This window comes from Lepidochelys kempii, chromosome 2, assembly GCF_965140285.1.
Source record: "Lepidochelys kempii isolate rLepKem1 chromosome 2, rLepKem1.hap1, whole genome shotgun sequence".
Taxonomy (NCBI): Eukaryota; Metazoa; Chordata; order Testudines; family Cheloniidae; genus Lepidochelys; species Lepidochelys kempii.
In genome coordinates this window covers 241943996-241957901 of record NC_136381.1, presented here as the reverse complement: position 1 = coordinate 241957901, position 13906 = coordinate 241943996, and the positions used below count along the sequence as shown (strand labels likewise).

Genomic DNA, 13906 nt, shown 5'->3' with positions numbered 1-13906 from the left:
AATAGTGGGGGTGATGGGCACACTGCACAGTGCAGCATGGGGGCCGTGCTGGTGGAAGCACTGGAGGGAGATAGTGGGCAGTGAATAGCGGGGCTGATGGGCACACTGCAGGATGGGGGCCGTGCTGGTGGAAGCACTGGACGGAGCATGGTGGATGGTGGGCAGCGCGCACTGGAGGCTGGAGAGTGGCCGCAGTGGCCCGTAAGCCCGGCTGGGAGAGGAGGCTGGTTGTGGAGAGGCTGGAGCCAGGGGCGCGGGAACGGGAGGGCAGGGAGAGCCGGCGCGGGGCTGGCGGCTCAGGGACACGCTGGGCAGGGAGCCCAGCCGGGTGGGAGCCGCGGACACGCCGCGCTGTGACTCTTTGAGTGGGGGGCGACGGGACGAGGCGAAGGGTCGTGCCCGGTGGGCAGCCGGCAGTGGCTGCTGGCCGGGGGGGCTGCGCTGGAGCCCGCTGCCTAATGACCGCGCCGTTGCTGCCGGCTCTGTCCCGCTGCACATGGGCCCCGCACGCCTCGTCCGTTTCACTTGGCTTTACCTGGCTGCCCCAGCGGGAAAGGGGCGGCCCCTCTCCTCCCAGCCGCCTCTGGCAGCGGCTCCCAGCCCCCCGCTGAAGTTCAGGGCCCCAGCCTGTTTTGTTTGCGTGCTGTTCCGTCCTTTCTGCCGATGTCTTGGGGGGCTGAGGAGGAGGAGGAGGGCGGGGAGGGGGAGGGGACTGGGGCTGTGGAGACGGCGGCTCCTCTGCCTCTCTTATTGCCACTGAGTTGCGCTTCTCCTCCTCAGGCTGCAGGAAGGAGCCGCCCGGCGCTTCGCACTTCCCCACGGCCCCCACCCTCCGCCTGGATGCCCGTCGGAGCCTCTAAGCCGCCAGGCAGCAGCAGTGTCCCACTTGCAGGTGCCCGGCGGTAGCCAGGCGTGGTGCCCCGCACTCTCCCCCAACAGAGCCCGGTTAGTCTTAGGCACTGGCCATCGGGGCTGCTGGAGCGCACATACAAAGGGGACAGCGCTGGGGGAAACTTGTGTGTGTGGCTGAGTTACAGGCGAGCTGGTCTGGGGAAGGGAGGGACGCAGTTTGCAAAAGTCCTGTCTCTCTCTGCTCATCATTTCTCTCTCCTCTCCGCAGACCCCCTCCCTCCCGGGCCGGACCCCTGGCTTGGAGACATCTTCCGGGGGTTCCAGAAGCCGCCAGGATTTTGTTTTGTTTTGTTTTGTTTTGCTTTTGGTTTTTTTTTTTTGCTGTCAGTTGGCTTTCTAGCCTCTTTGGAAATGGCAGCGGCCGCGACGCCTGGAAAAGGAGCGAGTGTGGGAAAAGGGAGAGGAAACCGGAGCTAACTGACGGGATGCAGGCGACTTGAGACACACACAAAAAGAAGCGTCTCTGCCACCGGGATCCAGCTGCGGCTGCGGACCTAGCGTTCTGCCCCTAACTCCAGCCGCAGGATTTAAGAGCTAAGAGGAGTTGTGTGCTGTGAGGGGTGGTTTTTTTCTCTCTCTCTCCTTCTACAATCAGAAAGGAAGATGGATTGGGGACTTCTCCTGCACTGGGCAGCCCTCACCTTCACCCTAGCCAGGGCTTTAAGGAGCGGTAAGTGACAGAGAAGACAACTGATTTCAAGTTATTCAGATAATATTTTCAGATGTAGGGCCCATTCCTGAGTTCTAATAACAATCAGTGAGAAATGTTTTGCAGTGGAAGGAAGACCAACCTGATTATTAGGATGAGGGGAACTTTTCAGTAAAAATCCGTGATCTGCACTACAGTGTCACAGAATCATCACACCGCCTTTTAACTTTATTTTCAGCCCCTTTCCGTTGTTATATAAACGAGGGCTGCTCGCTTTCACAAGATTAGGGCAGCCAATTATCGTAATAATGTTTCCTCACATGGGCAATTAAATAAGACTCTTAAAATCTGCAAGATAAGAGCGCCTTAAAGGGGAGGCTTTTCTGGGGTTAGATATTCAGAATATCATCTTTTATAGTTGTAGCTACCTGGCAGGTAGCATGGTCAAGTAAGACATAACCTATTTGTGGCAAGTCTGGAGTTCCCGTGGAACTTGAATAGTGTCTGTAGAGGAATCTATAGGCTTGCAAGGGCTTGGGACTCAATTCTAATAGAGAAATCCCATAACAATGACTTCTATATCTAATTTACTTTCAGGCAACACTTGAAAACATAGCTAATTAAAAACAACCAGCTCTTCGTTCTTTGAACAATGCCTCCGCACACTGAATATTTCCCTGAATTATACACTTTTAAGGATGGTCTAATTGTAGGATTGTTTGACATTTAACTAGCACACATGAAAGAACTCCTGTGAATTTTCCTTTCCCAGCAAATCCTGAGCAATTATTATTAACTAATTATCAAATATTTACTTTTGCCTGACTAGGCTTTCAATCAAAGTAATTAAAAGAAAAGAGCATCTTCCACTTGCAGTGGTATATTGTTTTAATAAGAGATCACAAGTGGAGTGTCCTGCACGGAGAGGAATGTAAATCACATTTTTGTGATGAAAGTTAATCTCTTTGCAATAAATTTTGAGGAGGCTGCCTAATTTAATAAGCAAGAGATTCCTCCTCCAGTGATCTGACACAGAAGCAAACACATTAAGATAGAAAGCGTGTGCCAGTCTTAGGCTGTGAATCTTTAGTGAGATCCAGCCTGGTCTAGCCCTTGTGAGCTGTAGGTAAGGAGGGTGAGGGGTGACAATAACCTCCTCCTTCTGTCTGAAGCCATTATTTGTAAATGTAAAATGACTGCTCCATATTTCTGCATCACTTTGGAGCAGCAGCAGAAGTGGTAAGATAATGGGGGCTGAACCAACGCGTATAGGACTAAATGAAATGAGGTGGGTAGGGGTGATACTGCAATATTTCTGATAATATTCTTCCTTTAAATACAGAGCAGAAATAGGGAGGGCTGTTGATGAAGAAACTGCCTGAGAAGCAGGCTGTCTGCGTAGGTACAGACATAATAGCCTACTGGAGTCACCAAGGCCATTAACCTCTTCCGTAACTTACCAGACCTACTAATGCCAATGTCCACCTCCGTCCAATACTAGTGTCTGCTAAATTAATTCATTAACCTTATTTAGAACTAATGGTCCGAAGTCATCAGAAACTGCCCTTCTTAATTAAGTGTTGGGAGAGATTTCACAGAGCCAGGGAGTCTAGCAGTCCGCATTATCTTATTATACTGTCACTTTCCCAGAAGTCGCAGATTAAACAGCACTGGTGGTAGTGAGCCCGCCTCAACCTCTTCTGAAGTGACTCTGTCAAGTGACTAGAAACAGCACTGTTTTATTTCACTCACTGAACAGATGCCAGATTCTGCCATGTTGTTTGCACAGAGCCGTAGTGGACTCACTAAGTCAGGGTCACTTCCCAAGTCTGCTACACAGTGGAAATAATGTTAGGTTCCTTTGGACCCACAGACAGGCGAATCACACAGATCACTAGCTCTTTTTTGAGCTCTTGGTTGCAACACCTTTTTGTTCCTGGCAAAGATAAACAATTTGTTTTGGAAAGCGAAAACAGAAACAAATAGGCTCCGGCCAACCCAAGCAATATGGTTAGAAATATCTTGCCTTTGAACAAACAATAGCATATATGTCGTCTCCTTCCTTTCTAATTTATGGCAAAATTATTTCTATAATGCTTGTAGCTTTATTCATTTTTTATATGCACTTCATCTTTCATTTCCATTTGACCTGGTTTTCCTGTAATAAAATTCTGTACATTTATAAATTCATGCTGAGAGCAAAGAATGCCATTTTCCTTCCACAGGGAATCTATGAGATACAGTATTACAAGCTGTATATACCATTATTGAGAAATAGTGATATATAGATTTATATTTATTAGTGCATATATGCTTTCCTTCTGTAGTTTATTCTCGTACTTTATTGCTGAAAATTGCATGTCAGTATGTGAGGGAAAGTTTCTTTAGCTGAAGATCTATGGTAAGAAATCCATAATAATAAAAAGCCACAGTGCCAACCTACACTGAATAATGAAACAAATGACCTTACAGATTGGATTACTTAGCTCTCTCTGTTCTTCCAATACACCTTAAAATGTGTAACTTTAACATTATTTGCCAAAGGAGCAAGATGCAGCCACTATATTTCATACTTGCACTTGGTGACTGTAGTAACTTTTCCAACTGTTTTGCAATTAGAAATAAACCTGGGTGTTGTTGTTTTTTAGGGGGAGGGGGAAAGGAGGGTTGTTTCTGTTCCATTTCTTTGATCTGGTCTCCAAGCATGAACAAACTTCCTTAAAGGAGTAATACTGAATCATTTCTGCTTCACTAAATGCACTTTGTTCTCTGTTAGTCTGCATCTAAGGAGCACAGATAACTTCAAATTGCTTAGATTTATGGACTGATAAAACAAAAGAAGGCTTTGCTGTAAGAGAGCAGGGGTCTATGAAGACAACTCCCCGATGGCCAATGACACAGACCAGGCTTATCATCAGAATAGCTGTGCAGGGGGTCAGACAGCATCTTTTTAGTCACTCTCCACTTAAACCTTGTTCCTTAATAAGATTACACGTCTCTGAGATAAATCTAAATGAAACCCCTTGGAGCCAGTGTTAACATAAATTGTGAGGATGCAGTGTTTTAATGAAGTGAGGGTTTTATTTGTGAAGGGAACCTTTGCGGAGAAACAGTTTTGAAACTTGGCCTCTCAAAATTAGAGCCACCATTTGCACAGATTAGCCCTGGAAGCAACAACTGGTGTACATCCGAATTTTGCATTATATTCTTTCCTACAGAAAATGTGATCTGTAAGAGATTACTTTAAACGCGTATAACTCAATAAAAGGTTGCTAAAGAAAAATGTAGGAAACACAACATTTTAACCACACTTGACTCATGCAGCTGTACTCAAAGATTTGTGATTGATTGGAGACGATAAACTAAACAGGAAATTTTTGTTTTCATTGCAGACAAATGCGGTGATAATATAAAAATTGTAAACCCTGGGTACCTTACTTCTCCTGGCTATCCTAATTCCTATCATCCAAGCCAAAAATGTGAATGGCTGATTCAGGCTCCTGAACCATACCAGAGAATTATGATCAACTTCAACCCTCACTTTGATTTGGAGGACAGAGACTGCAAGTAAGTGAGACCCTCAGTAAAGGGCGCCAGAGCACCATCTAGTGGATAGAAATGTTCATATTGTCTTGATGTCTACATGGGAAATAACAGCTGTGTCCAAGGTAGTGTGTAAAATGAATCCATCAGGGATTTGAATCCGCACCAGATAGTATGTTAGTGCCAAAGTTGCTAAAGTTAGGTTTTGTGCTTCCTGAACCTCAAAAACCAGCAAGATTATCTTTGATTTAATCTTGTAATCTTTCTGTCTGCTTTTCCTGGATACAGAGGCCCAATAATTGTTTTTCCTGTTGAAACTCTTTCCTCAGTATTTGCAGTCATTTAGTGGTGGTGGTGTGTATGTTAGCCAGTGGATGGAGCTTTGGTTTGTACTTTTCTGAAATAGTCAGCTACTAAAGTTCTTCGAGAACCATACACAGTAAAAGTGGATTAGTAGGAGCATTTTTAGGGGGGAAATGTTGTAATTTTCTACTATTTAAAAATTACATTTGAATTACTTATATGTGATGAGAGAAGCCATAACTTAGTGTAGCTTTATAATACATTTTATGGGAATGTGACCAGGATCAGGGATTTTTACCACAACATGAAACACGTTAGTTCCATGTTTTTATTTAAAAAATAAGTACCATAAAATAGTTCTCTCCTTCATGTTAGTTAACTGCTCCAAACAATCTGGTCACAGGTGTACACTTTCTCAAAGCACTGACTTCTCTTAACGGTATAGTCTAGACTGAGAGTCTACCCTGACCTATTGGAAAGGGGCAGTGCATAGCAGTCTGATAGTCACAATTCCTCTCTCTGGTTTTCTCCTACTGTTCTCTATCAGGTTGCTTCCCCTACTTAATCAGTACAGTAGGCTGAGAGGAGGTAGGGCAGAGTCAAGGCTACACCCATTCTTCCCCCTTGCTCACCCACTACTCACTCTGCAGTCATGAAAGCCGCCCAACAGAAGGTACTCTCCACCCCCATCTCCGTGACCGAAAAGCAGGTAGTTTGCACATGGTGACCCATGGTCTGATTGTGCCCCATTTCATTACAGTCAGTCCATAAATTCGGGCTACTTCTTTCATCAAGAACACATTCATTATTCGTTATTTATACAGCTCCAGAAATGTGCATGGTCTTTTGCAGATAAAAAAAAGACACAGTTCTTGCTCACAGACGCTGATCCTGCAAGTTATTGAGTGCCCTCAGCTAAGAAAATAAATTTGAAAACAATGAGATTTGAAGGTGCTCAGCACCACACAGGACTTTTCAGCATCTCACAGGATCAGGTCCTAACGGTAGCATTATCTGAGGAGAGATGGTGACATGCAATGGGAAGGAAAAGGTTATGATTACTGAAAGACAGTGCTTAGACTGAAGTGCTTAACTTTTATCGTACACATCTTCTTGGTTCCAATTTTTGTAATAAAAATTGAGTTAGTTACTTCATGAATATTAATTTCACTTAGAATTAACTTGTTTAGTGACCAAGTGTAGTAGTTTGGTTTACATTTAGTCGATTTTCAGTGTTTTGCATAATCCAGCTTTGGCCAACGTTTCATGTACCATGTGTGGGTAATAACAAAAGAAGGCTCCATGTTTGTAAAACGAAACTGGCTGTTTATTAAAGCACCTATTTACAAAGGTGCTGCAACTGCAGCTAGCATTCAAGCTATGTGTACATGGACTGACTGCCTAGTGCCTTCTCCGGACTCTTCCCTCCAACAACCTGTGCACCTCCCTCCAGGTTCCATGGATGTTGATAGAACCAATTCTAGTTTCTGGTTAAGATTATGCTTCTGAATATGGTTATTACTGCAGGCAACATACTTCAGGACTCTTTAATCAGTTATGCGTGTGCAGTGGTCCACTTGCCTATATTTTATAAATGTCATTATGTTCCATTTCCCTTCCGTATACAGGCTTGTTGCTAATCTTTAGAGGTGTTTGAATCTGGATATCAATTTTTTCTGCAGTTTAGGTAGATATCAGAAAGGAAATAAAACATATTGTAGGGTAAAACCTTTTGTGTTCCTTGGCAGATTACAGGTATTCCAAGGTTCTAAAACGGTCTCAGTCTAACAGAACAGTAAATGATGTACAGTATATAACTATTTAGATAAGAAATAGCCATTGTTATGTAGAGATGCACTAAATATGCAAGCTGGTCTTTGGTGCATTGGGGCCTTAGACAATGAAGGAACTGAGCTCCCCAATTCCATCACTCCCTGCTCCCTTCTTCTCCCCTCTTAGGAACTCACCTTCTTCCTCCCAAAGGACCTCCCTATTATTGACAGTTGTCTGTAGCAAGTTCTTTCCCAGGTGGTCAGAAACTCTGCAGGCAGAGTGGTTTGAATTGGACTCTTGGGGAGTGACCATGATGGTTCAAGTGTTACTTGGTGACCTCTTAAATGCAGAACCTTATGATACCTACTATTTACTATCTAGCTACAATTTTGCTTATGCTTAAGGCTGTCCCATTTAACTTGAGAGTAAGTAGGTTTGTACGTTAGCTGACTAATGTAAAAATGATTTCAGCAACAGGAAGTTATCAAGAAACAGTCTGGTTTGAAATTTCACTGCTGAAGAAATTCATATTCCTGTTACCAGATCTTTGTTAAAGCAATAAACAAACATAATAAAACATATGACACGGTTATTTGCAATTAAGTAAATTTTGATTTCCTAATATAATCTTCAATTTATTTGCCAGCTGTGTGTGTACTATAGAAATGTGACATTTCAAGCTAGCCTCTAGTTTACTTAAAGTTGCAACCATGGAAATTAATAAACAGCTAATATGATGTGCAGACAGAAAATCAGAGGTTGGGGAATAAAATTTCTGGGAAGGAAAAAAGGGGCACTGTTGAAAAACTCTGTGCCCTAGATACAATTATACTGGACTAGAAGAGCAGATGGTGTCTTGGACTAAATCCTGAACTCCTTATGTCAATAGAGGTTTAGTTTGTTTGTTTCTCTCTGAGTGAGGACTGAGTAAGAACTTCTAGAGTTTGGTCCCTAAAGAATAATGATGAGGACCTGGAAATCTCACTGAGCCCATGGAGAAAAGCAATAAGACCTTCAGATGTATGTCAAGTTATTCTTTATTTGCAACAAGAAAGCCAAGGCGTCTCATCTATCTTTCATGTACATTGGTGTTAATCAAGATTAAATCCATTGAAGCCAGTGAACTTACACCTATGTAAAACTAGTTTCAGAGTAACAGCCGTGTTAGTCTGTATTCGCAAAAAGAAAAGGAGTACTTGTGGCACCTTAGAGACTAACCAATTTATTTGAGCATGAGCTTTCGTGAGCTACGAAAGCTCATGCTCAAATAAATTGGTTAGTCTCTAAGGTGCCACAAGTACTCCTTTTCTTTCTATGTAAAACTAGTGTCAGTGAAAGGAGAAATAGGCTCAAGAATTGTAAATATTAGCTATACTGGTGGCACTCTTAGTGAGCATCTTTGTGTCTTAAGATTTTGGAAGTTCCACATTACAGGCCTGGTATAAGTATAACTAGCAATTATGTTTTGCTCTAATTGAAGAATATTTCCCAAATGTTTTCTAATGATCATATGGTATGTCATGTGATATTTATATAATCATAGTGAATATACTTTATTTGAGGAAGTTGTATTATTTTAAATTTCAAGTAAGCAGAACTAAAATTCAAGTTTCTTCAGAGAAATCCCAAAGAGCTCAGCTTTCATCATATTGGGGAATAAAGATACAATAGTAATTAAGTAAATGTACTTTCACACAATTTAGGCAGCTCTAATGAAAAATATCCTAAGGACAGAATTACCAAACAAGCGCTCTGGAAATACACTGTCTCAACAGGATGTGTAAAATCATGTCTTGCAGCCTAAAAACAAACTGTACATTCATAACAGTATAAGGGTATATTCTCCTCACAAATGTACATAGTGATACCTTTTAACATTAATGGGAGCTACATGCCTGCTTCAGGAAAGAATGAAATCCAAATTCTGGTGGTGGTTTCAAAAGAATACAAGTTTGGGCTTATTGAATATTTTGTCCTCTCACAAACAGGCAATGAAAATAGCTGTAGTTTGTGAAGACAGGAACACAGTTAGAAGTAAAAGGAGGGGACAAAACATATGATTGAATATTACCTAAAATGCTCGAATATTTGTTGCATGTTTTAAATGCTTTTCAGCACTTAGCTAGGATGTACTAGTCTTGTGTTGCTTAAAGTATCCTACTGTGTAAGTGTAGCCATCTTGAATCTTGTAAAACTTTATATCTGGAAATAAACAAGGATGTCACTGATACAGTACTTTGAATTTATAGAACTTTTCCGGTTTCCCAGCAATGCAAACTATCAGCATGATAATTTATAATGGTTTGTGACAAATGCTGCTGAGCAAAGAGGTGTGTGGTTACATTCAGATCAGATATCATCATCTAGGGAGCAATAAAAATTTCACAGACACTAGGTTAAAAACATTAAGAAAATGAATATGAAGCTTCAGGAGACAAGGGCTTGAGGAAGGTGGAGGGCTGGATAGAAAAAGCCCAGTAGTGGTTTCCTTACTGACAAATTATTAACTTTGTTGTCAGACTTAACTGTATGGTTTTACAAGACTTACATAGATACACTACTGCAGTACAGTTGTTTTATTGGCATAATTTAGCTATGCAGAGAGTACTATCATCCTTGTTTGACAATTACTGAGCCTGTGTGTACTGTTGCCAGCTCAGTTCAAATGGAAAATTTGTTCATTTTAGAAACATTCAAATTGCAGAAGGAAAGATTTGATAGTTAATTGTTCTTTAAATTTGGGTTTATAAGGGATTAGTTACACTGCTGAGATTAGAAATTATATAGAAATTGCAATCAAGGATAGATAGCAAAAATATGTTTGTTTGTCTAGATCGATGCAGCCCCTCAAAGTCCTTGAGCTGGAGAAGAAATAGGATTCCATCCATCCTTTCCATTTCTAAATAATGTCGATGTAATTTGGTTGTGAACCTGCAGGTATAATAACCCACAGTTCATAAAATAAGACGATACTCAGTGTATGGCACTATGTTGGCACTGCTTTAGTGACACTATCATTCTATAGAATTTAAGTTTTCATTCACATTTGTCTAAACTCAGACTCTTATTCCCCAGTGCGTTGCCTGCTTTGTATCATTCCAGCTAGTGCACAGTTGCCTTAAACCTAGTGGATCCAGCCACTTGAGGATTATCCTTGTGTAAGGGGAACCTTGGGTGGCATAGAGCTGCTGTAGTGACTCCAGCATCACACACTCACGCAACAGCTGCCAGTGCAGTTAGGGAGGCTGGGGAAAGAGGACACTGCCAGAATATCCCATCATTGTCTGACTATGAGAAAGGTTCCTGGATCCATTGGCAGTGATGCAAAGTACAGCAGCCTTCAGGTTGCTCAAAGTTGTGACGAGGAACTGGCCCAGTGCTCCCTAGCCCCAGGGCTGTATAATGCCCTCTTCAGGTGCAGCATAAGATCTGGGCCTGGGTATGTGGGGCCTGATCCTGCACTCATCAACGTCAATGGGAGTTTTGCCTTTGATTTCTATAGGAGCAGAATGAAGTCATAGTTCTCTATGGTTGTGAAGAATGATGGAACATGTATCTTGTGTAGTTGATCTATAAGTGGTGTCTATATTAGATATTTCAGTCATGTTTGACAATGGGTATCAAACAAGGTTCCTCACACCCTCTTTTAACTGGTTTTGAGCTTGGCTGTCTTGCTGAGGTAGACAGGGTCAAGTGAATGAAACTTCTTGTAGCAAATGGTGGGTTGACTAGAAGGACACGCAAAGGAACAATCAAACTCAGCACTGGTTGATAGTGGGGATGGAGGAGTCATATCTGATCACTTTCTGACACAGCTGAAAATCCTATAGTAGACAGTCACTGAGCCTGCAGATAGAAAGGTGGGAACAATAGTTTTAAGAGCCTTCTTCTGCTCTCATTTACAATAATGCTTTACTAATGATTTCAGTGGGAGCAAAATGCAGGCTCTAAGCAAGTGCAAACTATCCCCAATCATTTCAGTGGGTATTAACACTGAAGCCTAACAATGAAACTTAAATAATGTCCATATTTACGTATGTATCTATTTATTTATTTTTATTTAGACTAACCAAAAAGTACCCACCTGCAGGCAGTGGCATAGCCACGTGGAGAAAACAGGAGGAGCAGAGATAAAAAAGGCACCACCTGCTTGTACTCACCCTGCGGCGCTCCGGGTCTTCAGCGGCACTTTGGCATCGGGTCCTTCACTTACTCCAGTCTTCAGCGGCACTGAAGGACTCCCCTCCCTCCACCACTGAAATGCCGCCCAAGACCGAAGCAAGTGAAGGACCCGACGTCGAAGTGCTGCTGAAGACCCGAAGCGCCGCCTGACCCGCCACCAAAGACCCAGAGCGCTGCCGGGTGAGTAAAAATTAAAAAGGCCCCAAAAATTGAAGAAGGTGCCACTTGTGCTCATGGGGGACCGGCCACTGCCCCATTCCTCCCCCCCCCCCAGCTACGCTACTGCCTGCAGGCTTAGAGAACCCTGCCAACTATTTAAAATTACGTAAATAAAATGTGTCGTTAACTGTTTCATTGCCAATTATTTTATCAGAATACTATCAGACATACTGCACTTAGCTTTCTGGGGTCAGTCCCGAAGCCCCTTCCAGACAGACAGTGTCCAGGGTACGCTGTGGGCAGTCCTGAAGGAAGTACTGCTGCATTCTAGCAATAACTAGAGAGAGGATGGCCCTCTGGTGGCCAATGCTAGCTTGGCTTTGAGCTAAGAGCGGAGGTTCTCAAACTGGGGGGCACGCCACTAGTGGGGACATGGAATGCATTCAGGGGGCATGAGAAGGCACAGTGGAGAGCGGCGGCTGCTGGCCAGGCACCCAACTTTGAAGGCAGCACCACCACCAAGGCAGCGTGGCATGGCATGGTATTGCCACCCTTACTTCTGCGCTCCTGCTGGTGGCAGTGCTGCCTTCTGAGCTGGATGGCCGGAAAGCTACACACTATTTCGGGGTGGGCAAACTTTTTGGCCCAAGGGCCACATATGGGAATAGAAATTGTGTGGCGGGCCATGAATGCTCACAAAATTGGGGTTGGGTGTGGGAGGGGGTGAGGGCTCTGGGTGGGGGTGTGGGCTCTGAGGTGGGGCCAGAAATGAGGAGTTCAAGGTGCGGGAGGGAGCTCTGGGCTGGGGCAGGTGTGGGGGTGTGTGTGAGGGCTCCAGTTGGGGGTGCAGGCTTTGGGGTGGGGCTGGGAATGAGGAGTTTGGGGTGTAGGAGGGTGCTCCGGGTGGGGACCAAGGGGTTTGGAGGGTGGGAGGGGGATCAGGGCTGGGGCAGAGGGTTGGGGTGTGTGGGCTCTGGGGTAGGGCTGAGGATGAGGGGTTTGAGGTACAGGAGGATGCTGCAGGGCTGGGATTGAGGGGTTCGGATGGCAGGAGGGGGATCAGGGTTGGGGCAGGGGGTTGGGGCCTGGGGAGAGGCTCAGGGATGCAGGCTCTGGGCAGCGCTCACCTCAAGTGGCTTCCGGAAGCAGCAGCATGGCCCCACTCCAGCTCCTACCCATAGAGGCAGCCAGGGGGCTCCGCTCTGCATGCTGCCCCCTCCCCAAGCACCGCCCCTGCTGCTCCCATTGGCCACAATTCCCAGCCAATGGGAGCTGCGGGAGCGGCACTTGGGGAGGGGGCAGTGTGCAGTGTGGAGCCCCCTGGCTACCCCTATGGGTAGGAGCTGGAGCGGGGCCATGTCGCTACTTCCGGGAGCTGCATGGAGCAGTCCCCAACCCTGTTCCCCGGCTGGAGCACCGAGTGCCGGAGCGAGGCAAGCCCCAGACCCCGCTCCCCAGCGGGAGCTCAAGGGCCAGATTAAAATGGTTGGCAGGCCGGATCTGGCCCCCAGGCCATAGTTTGCCCACCCTGTGCTATATACTTAAATGGCTCTGTTCGAATCAATGCCTTTCTGTTTTTAATATTTAGTGGGAGTTGCATGTTGATTTTTTTTATTGGTATATGTACTTGTGTGGCAGGAGGGGGGGATGTAAACTACTACAGACACAAAGAAATGGGGTGTGATCAAATGAGTTTGAGAATCACTGGCTTACAGCACCCCTCAAGCTGTTCTAAACTGTGTCACAAGCCCCCAGCTTGCTCCAGGATCAGGGAAGCCCAAATGTCATCTTTGCAATGGATCCTGGACACAACTAAGGACTGGACCTTTTATTCCTAAGTAATATTTTTTTATTTCATTATGCACTCTGGATCATAAGAACTATATAAAAGTATGTGCTCTTGTTTTATAGACTCAGCTTGTACTTGCAGCCAAGTACCATACGCAAGTTTCTAAAGATAGTTCAGGGTAATTTTAGTGGGCTTCGGAGACTAAATCAAAATTGAAAGAAGTTGGAAATTATATTGTGTTCCTGATTATTTGATGTAATAGCCAGGCTTTATTGTTGCTCATCTAAACTGCTGTGAATAGTCTCTATTGTCAGACTATTGAAGTGTTTCTTCTGCAGAGTATTGTTGTTTGGTTTTGAGCTTTTTCAAAAGTATTAGTGAAATCATGACAAAATATTGGTTGTGTGTCACTTCACTAGTGGACCCTAGCTTGACAAATAATCCTCCTTTCATTTATTATTAATTGTCATTTCTTTGGAGCAGAGCCCATCTTTTCACTCAAGGTATGTACATTGCCAGCATAATGGGGCTTCAAACCTTGATTGGGGTCACTACGTGCTAGTGCATTACATACAATAATAATATTGATATAGGTA

The 13906-nt window shown here is 44.2% G+C and overlaps 1 protein-coding gene across 1 annotated transcript in view; it reads left to right on the top strand.

Annotated features, from left to right (window-relative positions):
* The first annotated feature begins 746 nt into the window (after positions 1–746).
* The window catches only part of NRP1 (neuropilin 1), a 130674-nt gene continuing 117514 nt past the window's right edge, over positions 747–13906 (top strand). The window contains 2 exon segments of the mRNA XM_078851847.1: positions 747–1582; positions 4954–5128. Of these exon segments, the coding sequence (XP_078707973.1) occupies positions 1516–1582; positions 4954–5128 (242 nt within the window). The 5' untranslated portion in view covers positions 747–1515.